Here is an 18529-nt window from a genome sequence, read left to right on the forward strand (position 1 = left end):
AATATTGAAGAGCCAACCCTTTCTGCGAGACATACTGAACCACCTCCAAAAACTTGAGCGGGAGAATCGGCGTGCCATTGTACTTCGTGGGCGGGCTGGGCCTGGAGCAGATAGCCAATTAAAGAAATTCGTCACAAGCCGACATCAGCTCATTGCACAAGAAAAAGAACGTCGGAACCCTAATATTCAGAGCAGTTTTCACATGTTTATCTCATTATTTGAAACTTTGGCCAGGTTTAATGTGAACATCTGACATTGTAGCATTATATATATATATGACAGAAAATAAGGAAAAGCATAATAGGTCCCCTTTAATGTGCAATAGTACCACGTGTGCTTTACTAATTAAACTATTTGGCCTATTGAGCCCCACCGTGCACAATACCAGGGCCCTGAAAATGGCACACCTGTGTGAAACGCATCCTTTGGTAATGTTGTTAATTACACCTGTGTTTAATGTGTCAAAATGTCCGCTGTGAGACAGGTCTGTCAGTTTGACTACACTACCAGCCTTTTGGATATGTAACACATGATTGTTAAAAGTTTGCTTTCTAAACTCCTGTGGCATTATTTCATTCTCTCTTTCCGTCTCTCTCTTTGATCAGGAGAGGTAGTGGACGAATTACCATGTGGCACAGAGTTGCCGTCCAGGTTGTGTCCTAATGGCACAGTGTGTAGAGGTGGCTGGCTTGGACCAAACTACGGCATCACCCAGTTCGACAACATCCTGTTCGCCGTGCTCACCGTCTTCCAGTGCATCACCATGGAGGGATGGACAGACATGCTCTACTACGTACGTTAGCCTGTCCAGGGAGCCAAACGTAACATTTAACAACATGTAGTTTAGTTTACAGTCCCACCCCTACCCATTATATCTCTGGCCAACAATGTCCTGTAATTGAAAAGTAAAGTCACATGTTCGCAGTAGATAGCAAACTAGCTAAAGCAGGCATCTTTCGCATATAAGCTAGCTAAAGCAGACATTCTTCGGATATCTTTTTACACTACAGTCATTTTATTTGGATTGGACATAAAATTCACTTGACTCACACATCACCATGAAAACACCAGAATATTAATAACAGCCTTAATTTATAATTCTTGTAAAACACATTGGCTACTGCTAGCAACAAACTAACTAGCAGCATCTGTTGATTATGATCAAAAATGTTAACTTGTTTAGCAGACTTTACTGTAGTCACATATACCCAACATACACATTTGAATTGAAACACATTTTCAATACAGTGTTATAGTTTGTTCAAACATACATTTTTACTTAAGCTACGCCAATCTTATTGTAGATATGGGTTGCTAGTTATGCTATTGATGGCAACAGAGAATCCGCCTTCAGTCTTATCGCCCTTCTCACAGTTATCATAGTGGTGTTCTCTCTGTTCTCTGTTCTCTGTATTAGGTTTGTACTGTATGTTTTTTAGCACACTGAAGGGCTCGCAGGGGTGGGTTGGTGTGCAGGCTGATGATTGGCTTGAATTTCATTCAGCTAAATGAGGCATAAAGTAGTTTGAGATTTGATTCAAAACACCATTTATTTGTCCAAAAGCCATTTTCCATCTCCATCTCTCTTTATCATTCTCTGTTTGACTTCCTTTATCCGTCTTCTCATCTGTCCTTTTGCCTTCGGAGTCGCTCTCCTTCTCTCTCCGCCTCCTTCTCTTCCACTCTCTATTCTGGTCCGTCTCGCTCTATATTTAACATTTTTTCTGATGGATGGAGGCTGACTTCCACTCTCACACAGGCAGTCAGAAGGAAACCAATGAAAGTTTAATAGAGAACGGGCTGCTTGCGCTGTACCGTGCAGTATAAAACCTAACAAATGCACACAGCACTCCAGCAGCAGATAATAATCAGCTGATAGTTCCATTTAGGCGTTACACGGGTTACAGAAACACAATATCCTTCAGTAACCTGATTCCTCTGATTGTCGGCTGAGTTCGTTTAGTGAAAGAAGGAAGTGACACAGTGTCAGTCAGATTTGTTGCTGTTGGTGTGCTAACCAGACACCTCAGTGCGATCAATGCTGTGTGAAAGCTGGAGATGCTGTAACGTAACACAGTGTGTGTGTGTGTGTGGAGTATATCTCGGTGTTGCTGTTTCTGCACACAAATGCAACATCTCTGCATCCAGCACAGGCTATAAGATAGAAAATGGGTCACTCCTGAGCCAGCATAATCTACATACTTGAGTTCTCCTTGGTTCTTGTGCAGTCCAGAGAAAAGTTGCTAACATCATTTCAGCCTTAGTTCACATAACACAGACACACTGCCTAAAACTGCAACAGCTTCAAACTGACACAATAACATAACAAAAGATTCATTCATCATTTAGATGAATGAGTGACTATTAAAGGTACCGTGTTGTGTTTTTGACCACTGCTGGTGCTATGGGGTCATGTTATTAGGTGTGGCTCCCCACCGACTTCACATCACGTTGATGGAGTCACGCTATTCCACTGTGTGGTGGCAGTAATATGTCAACAACCATAGTTAATGTGCCAACAAAGGCAGTGAAGAAGACAGCTAGCGAGCAAACATTGATACACTGTAAAAAAGAAAAGGAAATGCATTCAACACATTTGTTAAAAGTTCAAGGATACACATAATGTATTTTGGTGAGAAGCTTTGTATAAAAATGAGTGTATAGCTTCTTTACAAGAAAACTCCACAGGGCACCTTTAACGTTGGACTGAGAAAGGTAGCCCGTGTCTGTCGAAGATAAAATATTAGAACAAACAGACGAGAATCTTTACACAAGAAAAGCAAAGGTGCAGTAAACGAGAACATTTCTGACCTTTCACACCATCATCACAGTAAACGACCATACAGGTTTTTATATATTAGATTGTCAGTAATGAGTCTGTCTGTGTCTCTGTCTGTCTGTGTGTGTGTCTCTGTTTTCTCTCTTGCAGAGTAATGATGTGGAGGGCAGTGCCTGGAACTGGATGTACTACATCCCTCTCATCATCATCGGCTCCTTCTTCATGCTCAACCTGGTGCTGGGTGTACTCTCAGGGTATGGACACTTATGTTCTTATGGTTAAACCTTCCTCCTCTTGTCTTTTTAAAAAAATAAAATACTATATACTCCTGTATACTTTGTGTAATTTGATGAGCCAAGCAAAATGGAAACAATGGCACATGTGCCCACAGTGAATTTGCCAAAGAGAGAGAGCGAGTGGAGAACAGGAGCGAGTTCCTCAAGCTGAGGCGACAGCAGCAGATTGAGAGAGAGCTCAACGGATACCTGGAGTGGATCTGCAAAGCAGGTCAGTGCACACTGACAAACACACTCAGATACTGGCACACACTGACACACACTGCTCGTCTCCCGTGTACTATACAGTATGTGGGAAAACCAACTAAATCCTGATGCATCAGTGTGCTTACATTTTACTTTCTTATTTTCTTGTACAGAGGAGGTGATTTTGGCTGAAGATGACTCCACAGGGAACTTTGATGGTAATTGACCTTCTTTAATTGTGTGTATGTTTACTGATGGACAGAAAGCTGCATGCTAAGGACATGAGTGCAGCCAGTAAAAGTCAGACTATGAAGACAGAGCTACACAGAGAGTTGTGCATTCACAGTGACAGCTGGTATCAGGAGGAGATTTGTACAAATATCCTATGATGCATGTCTTGTCTTCAACGTTTCTTCCTAGAGGATAAATAAGAATACCAGACACTGTAGACTGCCAAAACATCTTTAAGCTAACTGTTATGTAGGACAATATATGACTAAGCAACTTCAGAATGTGGGATTTAGCACAATACACCTACAAGTGACAGACTGTGGGAAGGGTAAGATGCTAACATTTGAGAGATAGACAGATAAAGAAACAATCCTTTTTTCTCATGCTAGGTTCGAGGCGAAGGCCAACCATCAAAACCAAAAACAACAAGACAGAGCTGCTGAACCCTGAGGAAGGGGAGGACAACATGGGAGACGCAGTAGGTAAGAAAAACAGAGGGATGGGTAAGTGACAATTTCATGTCAGGCTTATGCATTATTGCAGTTAACAGTATTATTATTATTTTTATATTATAATCTTCAAAAATGATTGCATCACAGATAGGACATCTCAAGATAGGCACTTGATCTTCGTTCTGGTTTCCACACATGTTATGTTAACTTGTTTAACTCACAATTAATTCACAACTATGGAAATTCACCCCAATGAACTTTGACTGTTGTTTTATTGCGATTTGCAATAAAATCATATATCGTCCCATTCCTAATTTTGGTAATCTCAGGACCGAGTTGTGAAATGGAAAATACAATAGAAGAAAGTGGTGATGGCTCCAAACAAAGAATCAGTCAAACTCAACTATGTCATGTCTCCCTCCCCTCCTCTCAGGTTTTGCACGCTCCAGTATAAAGAGCGGTAAGGACGGCTCCAATTACAATAAAACGGAACGACGAATGCGATTCTTTATCCGCAAGATAGTGAAGACGCAGGCTTTCTATTGGACGGTGCTCTGCCTGGTGGGCCTCAACACCATGTGTGTGGCTGCGGTGCATTACAACCAGCCTGAGCTGCTCTCCGACTTCCTCTGTGAGTAAACACACACATGAAACCCTCGATATATACAGGTACATATCCAAACATACTGCACAGTGTATAAACAAACCCGCTAGCAGATTACACTATACCATGAACTACAGGAGCTTCCAGGAATCTTCTGAGATACTCAGGAACTTTGCACAACATTTTGACCCCTGGCTCCAGTTTTGGTTTCTAGCTTTGGGTTCTGGGTCAAGCACAACACTGAGACCGCAACAATAAGAGAACAGGAAGTCAAAACAACCTATGGCTGTGTCAATATTAGAACTTGGGATGGGATAATGTTAGTTCTGCTGAAATAAACGACTTGCCAACTAGTCTTAAAAAGCAATACTGAAGGTAAAATTAGAAATAAAACCTACAATATAACTTTATTTGCTAACATTTTCAGTGCAGCTGACACAAATGTTCTATGCAGTTTGATGTCTGGCATTTATTTTTAAAAGCATAGATGAAGTTTCCAAAAGAACACATAGGCTACATAGACGAAATTGATCCATTAATAAGGTGCAGTCAAACACATACACACACCGGTCTTGAATGAACATTTGCTCCATCTTTACTTCCGTTAAAGCCAGTGTGACAAAAGTGCATTTCCTGTTTTGACCAGTGTTGTGTTTCGTGTTTTTGTGTCTGCACAGTATGTCTTCATTATGTTCCTCACACCTGTGTCATCCCATCCTGTTTCAGTGCTGACTTTGGGACAGATTTGTTGGACTGATGGCAGATATGACCGTACCTTTATGTTACCAAATTCAACAGCACATCTACATCTGAAGCCAGAATATTTTTTAGTATTTTATTTAGTTTGGCTTTTCAGTTTATTCACCACTGCTGTCCACACACACCTCGTCCCAACCTGAATCATCTTTTTACACTTCAAATCTACAGTTTCCTCCTACACATGCAAACAACGCATTTAATTTGAACTCCTTTAAATAGCAGAAACATGTTGCATTTTCTCCACTAACCAGTATCTGGTCCATCGTCACCTTCTTTCACATCCTCCTTTTGAAGAAAAAGAAAAGAGTTTTTGTTCATTTTGGTGATAGGTGGTCAGCTTAACAGTATGATCACTAGCAAGTAAATACAGTAAGGTTTCAAGTAGGACACATAAATATTTACTATACTTTATTCATTGTTGTCTTTGATTGTGCTGTAAATAAAATCCAGTAAATTCAGCATGAGCGTTGTAGCAGCAAATTGTACAACATTTGTAGTAACTGTTTCACGAAATAAATATAGAAAGACTTGTATCAATGATATACAATGCTATATTTCACATATTCTTTATTTTAGTTCTAGGTGCAGACATGACCAGACATGCACACTCACATACACACACACACACACACACACACACACAAAGACACACAAGGCCCTCGATAGAGTCAGCTTGTTGGCCCTGGCCGCTGTCCAGTGTCATTAGCATATGAAGCTGTAGCTGATGGAGTCCATTCATCACCAGACTGTCATACACCGCTGGGCTCACACCACTATTGACTTCCTCTCATCTAACTCTCTCTCTCTCACTCTCTTTCCCTTCTTTCTGTTTTGTTTTTTCCTATCCTCCCTCACTTTCTTTGTCTTTTAATCTCACTTCTCCATCTCTCTCTTGCGCTTTTGTATTTCCTTCATCTACATTTGTCCTCCTCCCCCCTCCTTTTTTCAATCCACTCTTTATCTCTCTCCATGACCTCACTCTCTTTCATTTTCACCTTCCACTGTCCTCCATTTAACCCGCTCTCTGTTCCTGTCTTCTCATTTCTGCCTTCTCTTCCTCCCTCCTTTCCTCCTCTCTCTCTCCTTCCTCCCTCCAGTCTATGCAGAGTTTATCTTCCTCGGTTTGTTCATGTCTGAGATGCTGATCAAGATGTATGGTCTGGGCATCCAGCCCTACTTCCACTCCTCATTCAACTGCTTCGACTGTGTGGTGAGTGCACACACACACACACACGCTCACACTGTAACTGAGTGAAAAAATTAATTGCGCTCATAACTATCAGGTTTTGATGACAAATCCAACACTCCATTTAATCAACAGATTTGAGAAATAGATTTTTCTCATGTTGCCCTGCGACAAATGAACAATGAGCAGATTCAGCGCCGCGTTTCTCACCAATACATGTGCAATAACTGCGCATTAATTTGTCATGCTGACATTGTTGCAGAGGCTTATTGGCAGGTTACTTAATATTAAATGCTGATATACAGAACCTGGTAAAGTGTTACATATTGTGTTCAGTCAGCTGGCAACCAATGGAGGTAGAGACTCTCAGTGCATTTGTGTACAGTTCTCACCTAAAAAGTATTTGTTCTGGGATTTTTTGGCATTGAAGTTAGTATTTATTCATCAAATTTTGATAATGAGAACTGGAAAAGTCAGATTGTCTATTTCGGATCTGGTTACAAGTTAATAAATAAGGAGTCTGATATGCTTCTGCAGAGAATGCACATAGTAATTGAACATATGTGCCAGATTTTTAAAAAGCAAAAATATTCCTACAGTGTCAAGAAATCAAATGACTGGATCAACACACGGTTTCACATGCACAGCAGAAATTCATTTTTAAAATTATAATTCGTCAGAGCACTGATTGCCACAAACACCCTGAAAGTGCGCAACATGATCTGACTGTACTGTATTTGTTTGTGTGCCTCTGCAGGTAATCGTGGGCAGTATCTTCGAGGTGGTGTGGGCCACCATTAAACCAGGCACGTCCTTTGGGATCAGTGTATTAAGAGCTCTGCGACTGCTCCGCATCTTCAAAGTCACCAAGTGAGTCTTTCTCTCTGTCTCACACACTCTTACATAATGCGTGCATGTCCATAACTCAATTGTGCAAAAATCAGACGATTACGATAATGAGGATCATGATGAAAAACTGAGGTTGTGGTGCTGAAGAGATTTTGGTGTTTTAATTTGAAAATATTTTCACTGTTGAAACATCTAACCATTTTGGGGTTTTTGGCACTTTGATACTTGCTTGATGCACCCTTCAGGAGACATTTTACTGTAATTGGATTTGGCTCACGCACATTGTTGTGTTTGTTGGTCTTCTTTTCTTGCCATGATGCTGCTCATTTGGACAAATCTTATTACAATTATGACAATCTCATTGAAAATGAGCCTTGAATCATGAAACTATATTATTGCCACCAGAGTTTATTGTCAATTCTCTATACAGTTAGAGCTTAATTAGAGCTCTGACTCTCTCTGAACCCAGTTGGTTTTGACCAGATGGGACCAGATGTAACCTCCTCCATGTTAAACTGATGTTGGTATGAAGAAGGATGCGCTGATCAAAACTTTACTGGACTACAAATAGAATTATACTGTGGTGACAGTATTTGAAATAATGAAAAAAGTCAATACTAAATGGAAAATATCATAAAATATGTTTTATCATTTGTTTGCATTTGAATGCACTGGGCATTGTTTTTAATATTCAACATGATATATTATTGTTGGGGTTTTTTGCCAGACAAGTATCAAAATCAAAATAGTAGCTAATAATGATTATTATTAACAAAAATTTGGCAATATATTTTTTCCCTATACTCAATCCATATATCCACTGTAAATAGTTGAGATTTTCCTCCTCCTCCTCCTCTTCCTCCTCCTTAGGTACTGGGCACCTCTTCGAAACCTGGTGGTTTCTCTGCTAAACTCCATGAAGTCCATTGTCAGTTTGCTCTTCCTCCTCTTCCTCTTCATCGTGGTCTTTGCCTTGTTGGGGATGCAGCTGTTTGGAGGACAGTCAGTATCAACACAAACTTAGAAACAAGCTCACGTCGCTGTATTATTATTATTGGATGTGACTAATTCCTTTTCTTCTCCTCAGATTCAACTTTGAAGGCGGAACCCCTCCTACTAACTTTGACACTTTTGCAGCAGCGATCATGACGGTGTTTCAGGTAGGAAAGAGAGACAAAAATAAATGATGAAGGTTGTTCTCTGAACACAGATTCTTTTGTAAAACTCTGCTGTGGCATTCTTTTACATGTATATGTTCATTCAACACCAGGACAGTTACATTTTATAAACTGTGAGCTATCCCTTTGCTGAACTCATACTTACAAATCAAAGAATATTATTACTTTTACTTTACATTGTTTTGTGTCAATTGTTAATCCGAGTGAAACTTAATTATTTAGCCTCATGAATTGGATTGTGTGGTTTAAAAGTCTGTCTTTTTGCAAATGAGGTACCAATGAGTTACTGTATTTTCCAAACATGACAGTAAGCACACTCATACACACTCATGTACATGTTCGAGACAGCTGAAGCCCTTTTCAAGAGTGAAATTTAATGATGCCCATTGTTGTTGTGTCATCAGTTTGTCAGATGACTTGTTCAGTCCTGACTGCTGTCTCCATGTTTCTGTGTTCTCTCTACTCAGAGAGACAGACAGCTTTAGTAAAGAGCCATTTGTGTTGCTGTATTGTCGCGGAATGACTCAGAGGCCAGCTGTGTGTGTGTGTGTGTGTGTGTGTGTGTGTCTGACTCTGTATGTTGATGTTCATGCATCAGTGTGTGAGAAGTATCTTTAGGATTGAGGCATTGCAAAATCAGAATTTATATTTTATATTATATCAAACTGATTTACAAAAAGGGTTGTGATGGATTTAACGTATTATTTTCAGATTTTCAGACATGAAAAAGTTGTTTTGGGTTGTAGACATAGTTTTTCAACTTTTATGCTTGGGGTTAAAATGCACAAGTTATGCTAATTTCCTCATTCATTAAACAAACAAAAACAACAACAAAAAGTGGGCAAACTACTGAAGGATTACAGAGCAAATTGTACTTTTCAATTTCAAGTAAATACCAATAAAGTCCGGATTAATGTGACCAACCTGTTGTCACTCTGTAGATCCTGACAGGAGAGGACTGGAACATGGTGATGTACGACGGCATTAAGTCCCAGGGAGGAGTGAACGACAAAGGGATGGTCTTCTCCATCTTCTTCATCGTCCTTACACTGTTTGGCAACTGTATCCTGCCTGCATGCTCACACATACATATGTATACAGAAATGTACAATATGCATGCCTGTGAATATACACAGACAGACTTTTTGAAGCTTTCGCAATGATTATGAAATGTAGATGATGATTGGTGTCTTCCTTTTTGAACAATACAATTCTACTTCCTCTCTTTCCTCTAATTTTCCTGTCCACGGAACACATCTCTCTTTGTTCCTCTCTGCTCCTCCTTCTTCCTGAGAAACTGTCAGCTTCCTCTAAGGTCGTCCTGGCATCGATATTTCTCCTTAACTTCTGCCACCACAGACACTCTGCTTAACGTCTTCTTGGCCATCGCTGTCGACAATCTGGCCAATGCCCAGGAGCTCACCAAGGTACAGGATCAAACCCCCAAAAAAACATTCTCCATTTTATTTGAAGAAAAATTGTTTACCAGGAAGTTAGATTATGCCTTCAAATTATGTCAAAATTAATTTAGCATTACTGACTACAAAACAGACTTGATATCACTTGGCTTTGGTAGCTGTTTATATATATATATATATATATATATATATATATTTAGTGTGTTGAAATTTAAACCAGGATCAAGTGACTGAGATGATTATCTTCTTCTCCAATAGGATGAGGAGGAACAAGAGGAAGCAGCCAATCAGAAGACAGCAATGCAGAAGGCTAAGGAAGTAGCAGAGGTCAGCCCGCTGTCAGCAGCCAACCTGTCTATTGCTGCGTGAGTACACACACTCACATTCAAATGCCATACCGTGTGCACAAATATACTGTGACATGTGCACACACTCATCTAAAACATAAATACTTACAAAATATAAAATCTGCTTCCTAGAAATTACATTTGTAAAGCACTTAATTGTTTTTTAAACACACGCTGAAACAGTTATACCTGCCTGGAAAGACAACATTTGTCTGAGTGCACACTACATTTATTTAACGCAGTGGAGTCACACCACAGTGAAAGGTTCGCGTCCAGACTCCTGCAACAAAAGCTCTTCGGTTAACGTCAGGGAAAGAACGTGATTTCAGTTAAATGTTAATAAAAAGTCTTGTTTGAGTTTTGAATAATGCTGTAGTCAATATGTGTAGATAGTATTGCAAGATTGCCTTTTTTGGAGGGAAACAAATGAAACATTTTATTGATATGTTCAGTATCAACATTTCTGTGACTTGGCAGGTATGTTAATTACCAACATTTCCTTATTTTGTTAATGGAAAATGTCACTCAGTCAGCATTATGTTTTCCGAAAAACATATTTGCTGTTGTAAATTAGTTAAATGTAAACGTAATTAAACGTAAATGTAATTTCTAGGAGACAAGGCTGAATATATGTATGTATACAAATATATATACTTTTTATACATTTTACTGTACATGAACAGAAAATTACCCAAAAATGCACATGCGTATGCTCACACTGATATACAAAATATTGTCAGACACACATGCACACACACACACTCTCTCTCTCTCTCTTCCTCACTCTTTTTGAAAAACTGCGCACACACAGAAAGCACTGTTTCTTTCTCAAATCCGTCTTTCCTAACATTTAAGATTGACAGGCATTCATGTCCACGTGACTCACACACACACACAAACACCCACCATCACACTCTCCCCGTGCTCATCCTCTAAAACATGATTAAGCGATTGTTCTGAGAGTGAAAGGAACAGATTCAGGGCTTTGTGAAGTGAATAAGAGCGAGAGGCGGACAGTCTGTAAATTCTGCTCCTGGCAGCAGAAACGCCGACAATAGGACACATCAAAATGATTCCCACAAAAACCCTGCTGCTCCTTTAGAAGTCACCGGACTCTTCAGTCATTGTGGCGAGCCTTTGATGGCTAGATTAGAAGTTGGTGTGCTACAGCCGTGCTTGTCAATTAGACACTAACTTGTCAATCGGAGAAATTAGCTCATAAGCTTCCTTTCAATCACAGAACACATCATCAAATCGACATGCAGCACAGCACAGAGATTCTTGTATTTCATGTTTTTACACATGTATGTTTCCCGATGTATTTGGAGTCAAAAGAAGAATGACAGTACAATCAGCATTAACCCGCTGATTCAACTGTTTTGTTATTTTCAAAGCCTTTCAGATGAACAGCTCTGGTACAGTAACACAACATGGTGACACCCCTTCACTCTGTTTTTGGTCACATACTCACAAGCTCTTCTGCCAAGAGCTTGGAACTAGTTGGTTTTGGGACTAGTGAAAGACTGGTTAACATTTCTCATTGTCACATTATGTTTTTTGGGCTCGACATCTTCTAAAACATTCTGAGACATTGTATGTCTTCCTGACTTCTTGACAGACTCTGTCCCCAGTCTGCGTTAAAGATGTCTAAAGACGCTTTCCACTCATTTCTATTCTTTCTGATTTTACCTCCTCCATGGCAGCAAACATGATGCATGAGCCAACAGAAAACTCCTGGGGTTGAACTGGTTTTACGAGACACTTTTAAGGTGGACTAACTCTAGCAGATTCCATTATGATGGACAGATAGGGACCATGGATGTATTATAAGAAATGGATACTGGACTACAACAATGCCTGCATAAGTGAAAAGAAAAAAAATTCTCATCTCCTGGTTTGCTTCCACATTGTGTGGCTCATTAGTGTTTCTCCCCCAAGGCTGAGTATCCAGTCCTCATATAACATCCATGACAGACACTCACTAGGCTAGCCAGAGAAAGGATATAAACAACCCAAAATGCAACACTCTCTTAAAGTGACAGGTTCACTCTGTAACACAAAAGCTAGTATTGCTACATTCATAGAGAACATAAGCAGTTATGAATATGTATTTTTTTTCTTCATATTTATTATTATTCATATTCAATGGGAAACTTCTTTGTCTCAGCCATTTGCTCCTGCTTTGATGTAGTTCACAGCTCATGCTTCCTTCATTCACACAGTCTACTCAGTGTTACATGGTTTTACATTGAAATTGCAGATTCAGTATACCTTTATAGCCACATATGCTTTATTCATTTTTGTACTGAATTTCTTTCTTTTTCTTTTTAAGGGTATACTGTTACTACTTCCTGTTGCTGCTAATTTCCCACAGGCAGCTCACAGTCTCTATTCTCCCATCATCCTCCCCATCTCCACCATCACCATCTGTTTTTTTTTCTTCTTCCTCATCATCTCCTCTCCATTTCTGTTTTCCCATCTTGTTTTCTTCCCTCTCTTTCCTCCACTTTTCTTAACCTCCTCACTCGCCTTTCCACTTTTATTTCCCCTTTAAATCCCCTTTCCTCCTCCCCCATCGCACCTCCATCAACACCTCTCAACAGTAAGGAGCAGCAGAAGAACCACATCAAGGGCAACAAGTCAGTGTGGGAGCAAAGGACGAGCGAGATCCGCCGTCAGAACCTGATGACGAGCCGCGAGGCGCTCTACAACGAGCTGGAGCAAGAGGACTGGAAGGTGGGAGGGGAGGGAGAGGAGGTGAGGATCCCCCCCCCAAAAAAAACACACATATACACATATATATGCAGTCTACTCCTGATATATATGGTGAATATTTGTTGTAACGTGTGTAAAGTGATGTTATTGGTTATTTTAACAACTGAAAGGGACATTATCATCCATGTTCAGTTGGGGCTCTAGACATGTCTAGAACTTCAAATCATTTCACCTCCCCATCTGTCTCAGCCAATGAACAACTCTTGGCTGTCAATTGAAAAAGCTCTTTATTAAAAATTGGAAGTGACCAGATGCAATTTGATGTCAAATATCAACAGATATTCAGATTTCTTGTCATTTGTAGCAAGTGACATCAAAAATTACATACGTATGCGACCCAAGATATATATATATGTATATATATACATATATGTACCCAATATATTCCAACATTTTAAGGACAAAATGGACCTTAAAGTGTTCCCCAAGAGTTGAATTACTCATTCCATTAGTGATGCCGGGTGTGGACAGAGATGAAACAGACTTTTCAACAGTTCAACACTGCTTTTCAGCAAGTTACTCTTTAATTATGTTACAATTCAGCCCATATGTATGTGATGTGGTGTGTAGTGATCTACAGTGGAAACAACACCAGGGCCTGTCCTGCTTTTTATTACTGCGTATTCTGGGTCATGCTGCACTTTCACAGATGTTTTGATTTCAGGGTGTAATGTCCCTTTAAGCTTCTGAAAGAGTGTTGTTATTGCGCTAGCCGCTGCTATATGGGACGGCTTGAAGCTGTGTGCTTGGGAGCAATGCATTATTAAAGTGGGGCATGCAGAGAAATCCAGAGCTGTACCCAAAGAAGGCAGCGGACTCAAAACTGGAGCGGGGCGAAGTGTAATGCACTTCAAAAAGAAGATGATCGGGAGTCGACTGGATATGGCTCGGTAAACTGTATACCATTGTGCCATTTTATGGTTCTGGAAATGTTAATGACAATTTGCCAGAGCCAAAAATGGTGGCCTGTTTGTCGAACTGTGTATATCTGTGGCTCGGGGAGGGAACAGGGTGGGGGTATTGTGAGTTAGGTATAAACTGCCTGAATGAAGGTCACAGTTGGCTTATACTGTCCTTTGTACCAGCTTTGAAGCAAACTGCCACAGCAACCTAAAAACCATGCTCATGAAACTGTGATGTAATTTGCTGAGGTTAATGAGCCTCTGCTCCTTGAAAACAACAAATAAGAAATTTTCTTCATCATTGCAGCTATATGGTTTTTGTTTATAATTAGCAAACTGCTTCTCATTAATTTGTCCTTTCTGTCATTTAGTTGTGTAAACAACCTTAAAATGCATTATGATTCTAGTCAATTTTTGCATTGGGTCTTAATATTCCTGCCATCTGAAGGACTGCCTTTAATTAAACTATAAAATCATCATCTCATGTCCGATTTATATACTGTACATGTGACAGCTTGTGAATGACAGGAAGACAAAGTAAATTACAGCTAAAATTTCTAACAAGAAACATCCAAATTACAACTACATGACTCAGTCTCAGCAATTTCTTTGAATGTGGTGATGACAGTTTCTACCAATAAAAGAAAGGATATCCCATATATCATTATTAATTAGTGTGAATGTTTCAACATTTTTATCACCAAAGTTATCACCAACAGATAAACTCAACTGACTACATTTACTACCAACACTGATTGTAAACCTACACAAAACAAGGCAATTTCCCCTTAAAATTCCCTTCAATTCCATTGCATTGTGGTTGCATGAGACGCTTTGTAGTCCAATATCTATTGAAAACAAAACTATCATGCATGGCTAGATAAAACTTGCGGTAAGTAGGAAAAGCCCATGTGTCTGATGTTTTAGCAGACCCACTGATTCCAACTGCTACCCTATTACCCTGACCCAGGTGTCCTACCCACGGAAAGCACGCGGTGATATGAAGACCCACCTGGATCGGCCACTGGTTGTCAACCCGCAGGACAACCGTAACAACAACACCAACAAGACCCAACCTGGTGAGCTGCCTCTGGACCAGGAGTACCGGCGCCAGGACATTGACCACTACCACAGAGCCACACACTATCACCACCACCACCATCATCAGAAAGCCACAGGGCCAGACAGTGGAGGTACGGGCCAGCCAGCGGAGACCCGCATGGAGCGCGGCTTCAGCTGCACTTCTCTGGGCAACGTGGAAGGCCAGCAGGGGGAGGAGAGGCAAAGCCACAGGAGCCACCGGGGCCACAGGCACAGGAACAGGGAAGGCAGGGAAGCTCGGAGCGTGTCTCCCCACCAGAGTGAAGGGGGAGAGGGGAACAACGAACCTAGGAGGTCCAGGCAGCACCGCAGGGCAGCCAAGGAGGGGGAAGAAGGCAGGAGACACAGATCCAGGGGGACAGAGGGAGAGGGGGAGAAAGGAACAGAAGGGGAGGGACGGAAGACGAGACGGCATCGCCACGGCAACCAGGAGAGGAGCAGAGGGCATCGCACCAGAAAGTGAGTGAAGGAAGGGTTTATTTTCTCTGTGTAAATGTCTCAAATTACAACCTGGCTGGCATTAAAAGCCAGTTAAGTTTGTCTTTGTCTAAGAAATCAGGAAACGACCTGACACAGTAACTTTCCCAGAACATTTGTGTACTAAGGGCTCTTTGTGCATTCGTCATTGGGAACTCAACTGGTAGTTCATCACAAATGTATGGTTGGTTTTGTGATGGTATATAATGACTGTGTGAAGCTATTTATTATGGTGTCATTTTGAAGATTATGTGCTGGCCATCAATGTGCCTAGTGCTAACTGCTTATAGAGTAAAAAAAAAAAATCAAAAAAAAAACAGTTCTTTCACTTGGTGTGTCAAGTTGGTTTTTATCTACTTATGGTAATTCACACTTCCCAACATGGATTTAATGTACCATTGCTTGAAGTCTTCCTCACGTTGTTTTTTTTGTTGTTTTTAAATTGATAACGTTTGGAATATGAGGAATGGGTGTGCAGAGCACATTTAAGAAATATTATGCCAACTAGGGTTGAGAATCATCAAAAAAAATAACACTATAAGTCAGTTTTATACATTAATTTTTGTATATTTCTTGACATATATGGTTATATGTTAGTGCCTAAAGCTAATTTTTCCTTCCCAATGTCTCACACGAATCAAATGGAAGGCCATTAAATGAGGTCTTGAAGTATTCGGTTGTCTTATCCCTATATATGACTTTCCAAATGAAAATAATCTAGTTTTTCTGTTGTTAATTTTGGGTTATTATGGGTAATTTTAGGGTATAGTTCTATATTATTAATTTCTTCTAGTTTTTTTTGTGACATGTGAGTCGCAATAAAGGATGTCATGATCGGTCTAGTGTCCTAAGGTTCTGTGGTGAACTAATTAATAGGGTTGGTTCTAACAGTATGGGAATAATGGTGCACAATCTTTGTGACATATGGTTCTCATAGGTGTTTTTGAAAGATATCTCCATCTACGGTAGGATCCCTTGCTTCCATCTGCTACCCTGTATTCCTTTTTTTCTGTCGTTGTTTTGTGTTGTTTATTCACGGTGGCTGTTTGATTCTGAGCTTCTGGTTTTGTGTCATCTCTCTTTTGGTGGTCTCTCATGCCCCCTCCTTCGTCAGGATCACCACAGCACCTGTCCCAGGCCTCCACCACACGACCATTTCAGCATACAAAACCGGAGGAATCCTGGGTGAAAAAAAAAAAAACCCCAAAAAAACTTTTTTTTCCCCCGGGGGTTAAGTAATAACAAAAAAGCCCAAGCTTTTTGGCCCAATAGTTGGGGGCCCCCAAAAATGAAAGTCACCCCCAAAAATAAAAAAACCGCCCTCACCCACCCCGGGATCCACCCCAAACCCCAACCCTCCCTTTGTAAAAAAACCCCCACGGGTGTTCCCAAACCAAAAATACTTTTTTGGGTCCTAGTAAGCAAAAAAATACCCCTCGCCGGAAGCCGTGCATCCCGAAAACAAAACCCTACCATATAACTCCTGCCCGTTTCCGAGTATAAAATACCAGCAAATGGACCAGTTCCTTTTTAAGTCCTGGAACTCCAAAGCAATGGGCCCCCCCCCCCCATAAAAAACCCTTGGAGTTACAACAATAAATAGATAAGGGACAGTGCCCCCCCCTTCCCCTTTTGAGTCCCTTTTTTGAACCCCCTAATATATCTCTCCCCCCCTCCCCCCCAAACCTCAAAATTTTGGGCCTCTATTTCCTTGGCCCCCAAGTGTGAGCCCCAATCCCCTCAACCCCTATGGGGGGGGGAAAATTCCCAAGGTCCCCCGTGTTATAACCTGATAAGGGTTTTTAAATAAAGTTTAAGTTTTTTTTTTTTTTTTTTTATTTATTGGGCCTTTATTTTGAAAGGGTTTTTTTTTGTTGGTGGTTCCCACACAAAATGTTGTTCCCCCTCTTGGGGTATATTTTGCCTGGCCAGTAGAACAATATGAATGTCCCCTATAGTTATATGCAAATTGTTTTTTTTGTATTAAGCTTTCATAAAAAAGTTAATATATACTTGGGATCCCGCTATCAAAAAATTTATTTTTTTTTTTGTTTGGTTGTAGACCTCATTAATAACCCCTAATCTTTTTTTAAAAAAAATTCTTCCCCAAATATTTATTTGGCCCCCCTTTTTTTTCCCCCCAGTAATAAGCAACAAGGCCCTTTTTTTTTCCCCCATTTTTTAAACATTTTTGTGTTTTTTTTGTAAAAATTTCCCCCCTCCAAAAAGAACCAAAAAATCTTTTTTTGGAAGTAAACTTTTATTTAACAATGTGTATTTGGGTCAATAACTTTTTTTGGGATGTTTAAAATTTGGTGCCCCCAATCAAACTTTTTTGTTTGACAGAAAGCCTAAAGAGCATTTAGGGGCCCCCCTAAGCAAAAATAAAAGTAAATATCTCCTATTAATTATATTGTTCCAGTAACCTTTTTCTTTTTTCTTTTTTTCCCCCCAAAACCAAACCCCCTAAATTTTAATGGGTATAAAGTTTTTCCCACCGCCTCCCCATGAAAAAGGCCAAATTGTAAACTGGTTTAAACAAAAAAATTGTTAAAAAGAACCAAAGTGTGTGGCAAATGTAACCCCCCCCCTTTTTTGTTTTTTTTTTTTTTAAAATATCAAATTTTTTTTTTTATTTTAACTTTGGGGCCCCTGTTTAAAAATATTAACCCTTGTGGTTTTGGTAAACTCACCAATTCCCAAAAGTTTTTTTTCTTGTTTTTCCTTTGAAAACCAAAAAAGTTTTGGCCTTTCCCTAGAATTCTGTGTGGTTTTGTTTTTTTTTCCAATGGGTTTTTTTTTTGTTGTTGGTTTAGCCTTTGTGGTCTTTGTCCCCTCCTCAAAAATCCGTTTTGATAGCCTTGAAAACCTTCACCCCCCTTTTTTTTTCCCCCCTGTTCCTGTGTTCCCCGCCCCGGGTTATGTTTTGTTTGGTGGGTTCAGTGGGGTGTTTTGTTTTTTTGGGGTTTTGTTTTTTTGTTGTTTTTTT

General features: G+C 40.1%; 1 protein-coding gene across 1 annotated transcript in view; it reads left to right on the plus strand.

The window, feature by feature from the left end:
• cacna1ab (calcium channel, voltage-dependent, P/Q type, alpha 1A subunit, b) overlaps window positions 1-18529 on the plus strand; it is a gene marked incomplete in the record, with an annotated part of 92837 nt that overhangs the window by 17911 nt on the left and 56397 nt on the right. Inside the window, 16 exon segments of the mRNA XM_035660836.1 lie at window positions 606-793; window positions 2930-3033; window positions 3171-3286; window positions 3435-3479; window positions 3882-3974; window positions 4378-4575; window positions 6405-6517; window positions 7251-7363; window positions 8213-8344; window positions 8430-8502; window positions 9462-9582; window positions 9880-9947; window positions 10197-10303; window positions 11680-11700; window positions 12889-13042; window positions 14933-15522. Coding sequence (XP_035516729.1) covers window positions 606-793; window positions 2930-3033; window positions 3171-3286; window positions 3435-3479; window positions 3882-3974; window positions 4378-4575; window positions 6405-6517; window positions 7251-7363; window positions 8213-8344; window positions 8430-8502; window positions 9462-9582; window positions 9880-9947; window positions 10197-10303; window positions 11680-11700; window positions 12889-13042; window positions 14933-15522 — 2236 coding nt within the window.

This window comes from Morone saxatilis, unplaced genomic scaffold (assembly GCF_004916995.1).
Source record: "Morone saxatilis isolate NCDOM2014 unplaced genomic scaffold, NCSU_SB_2.0 Contig17, whole genome shotgun sequence".
Classification (NCBI taxonomy): domain Eukaryota; kingdom Metazoa; phylum Chordata; class Actinopteri; family Moronidae; genus Morone; species Morone saxatilis.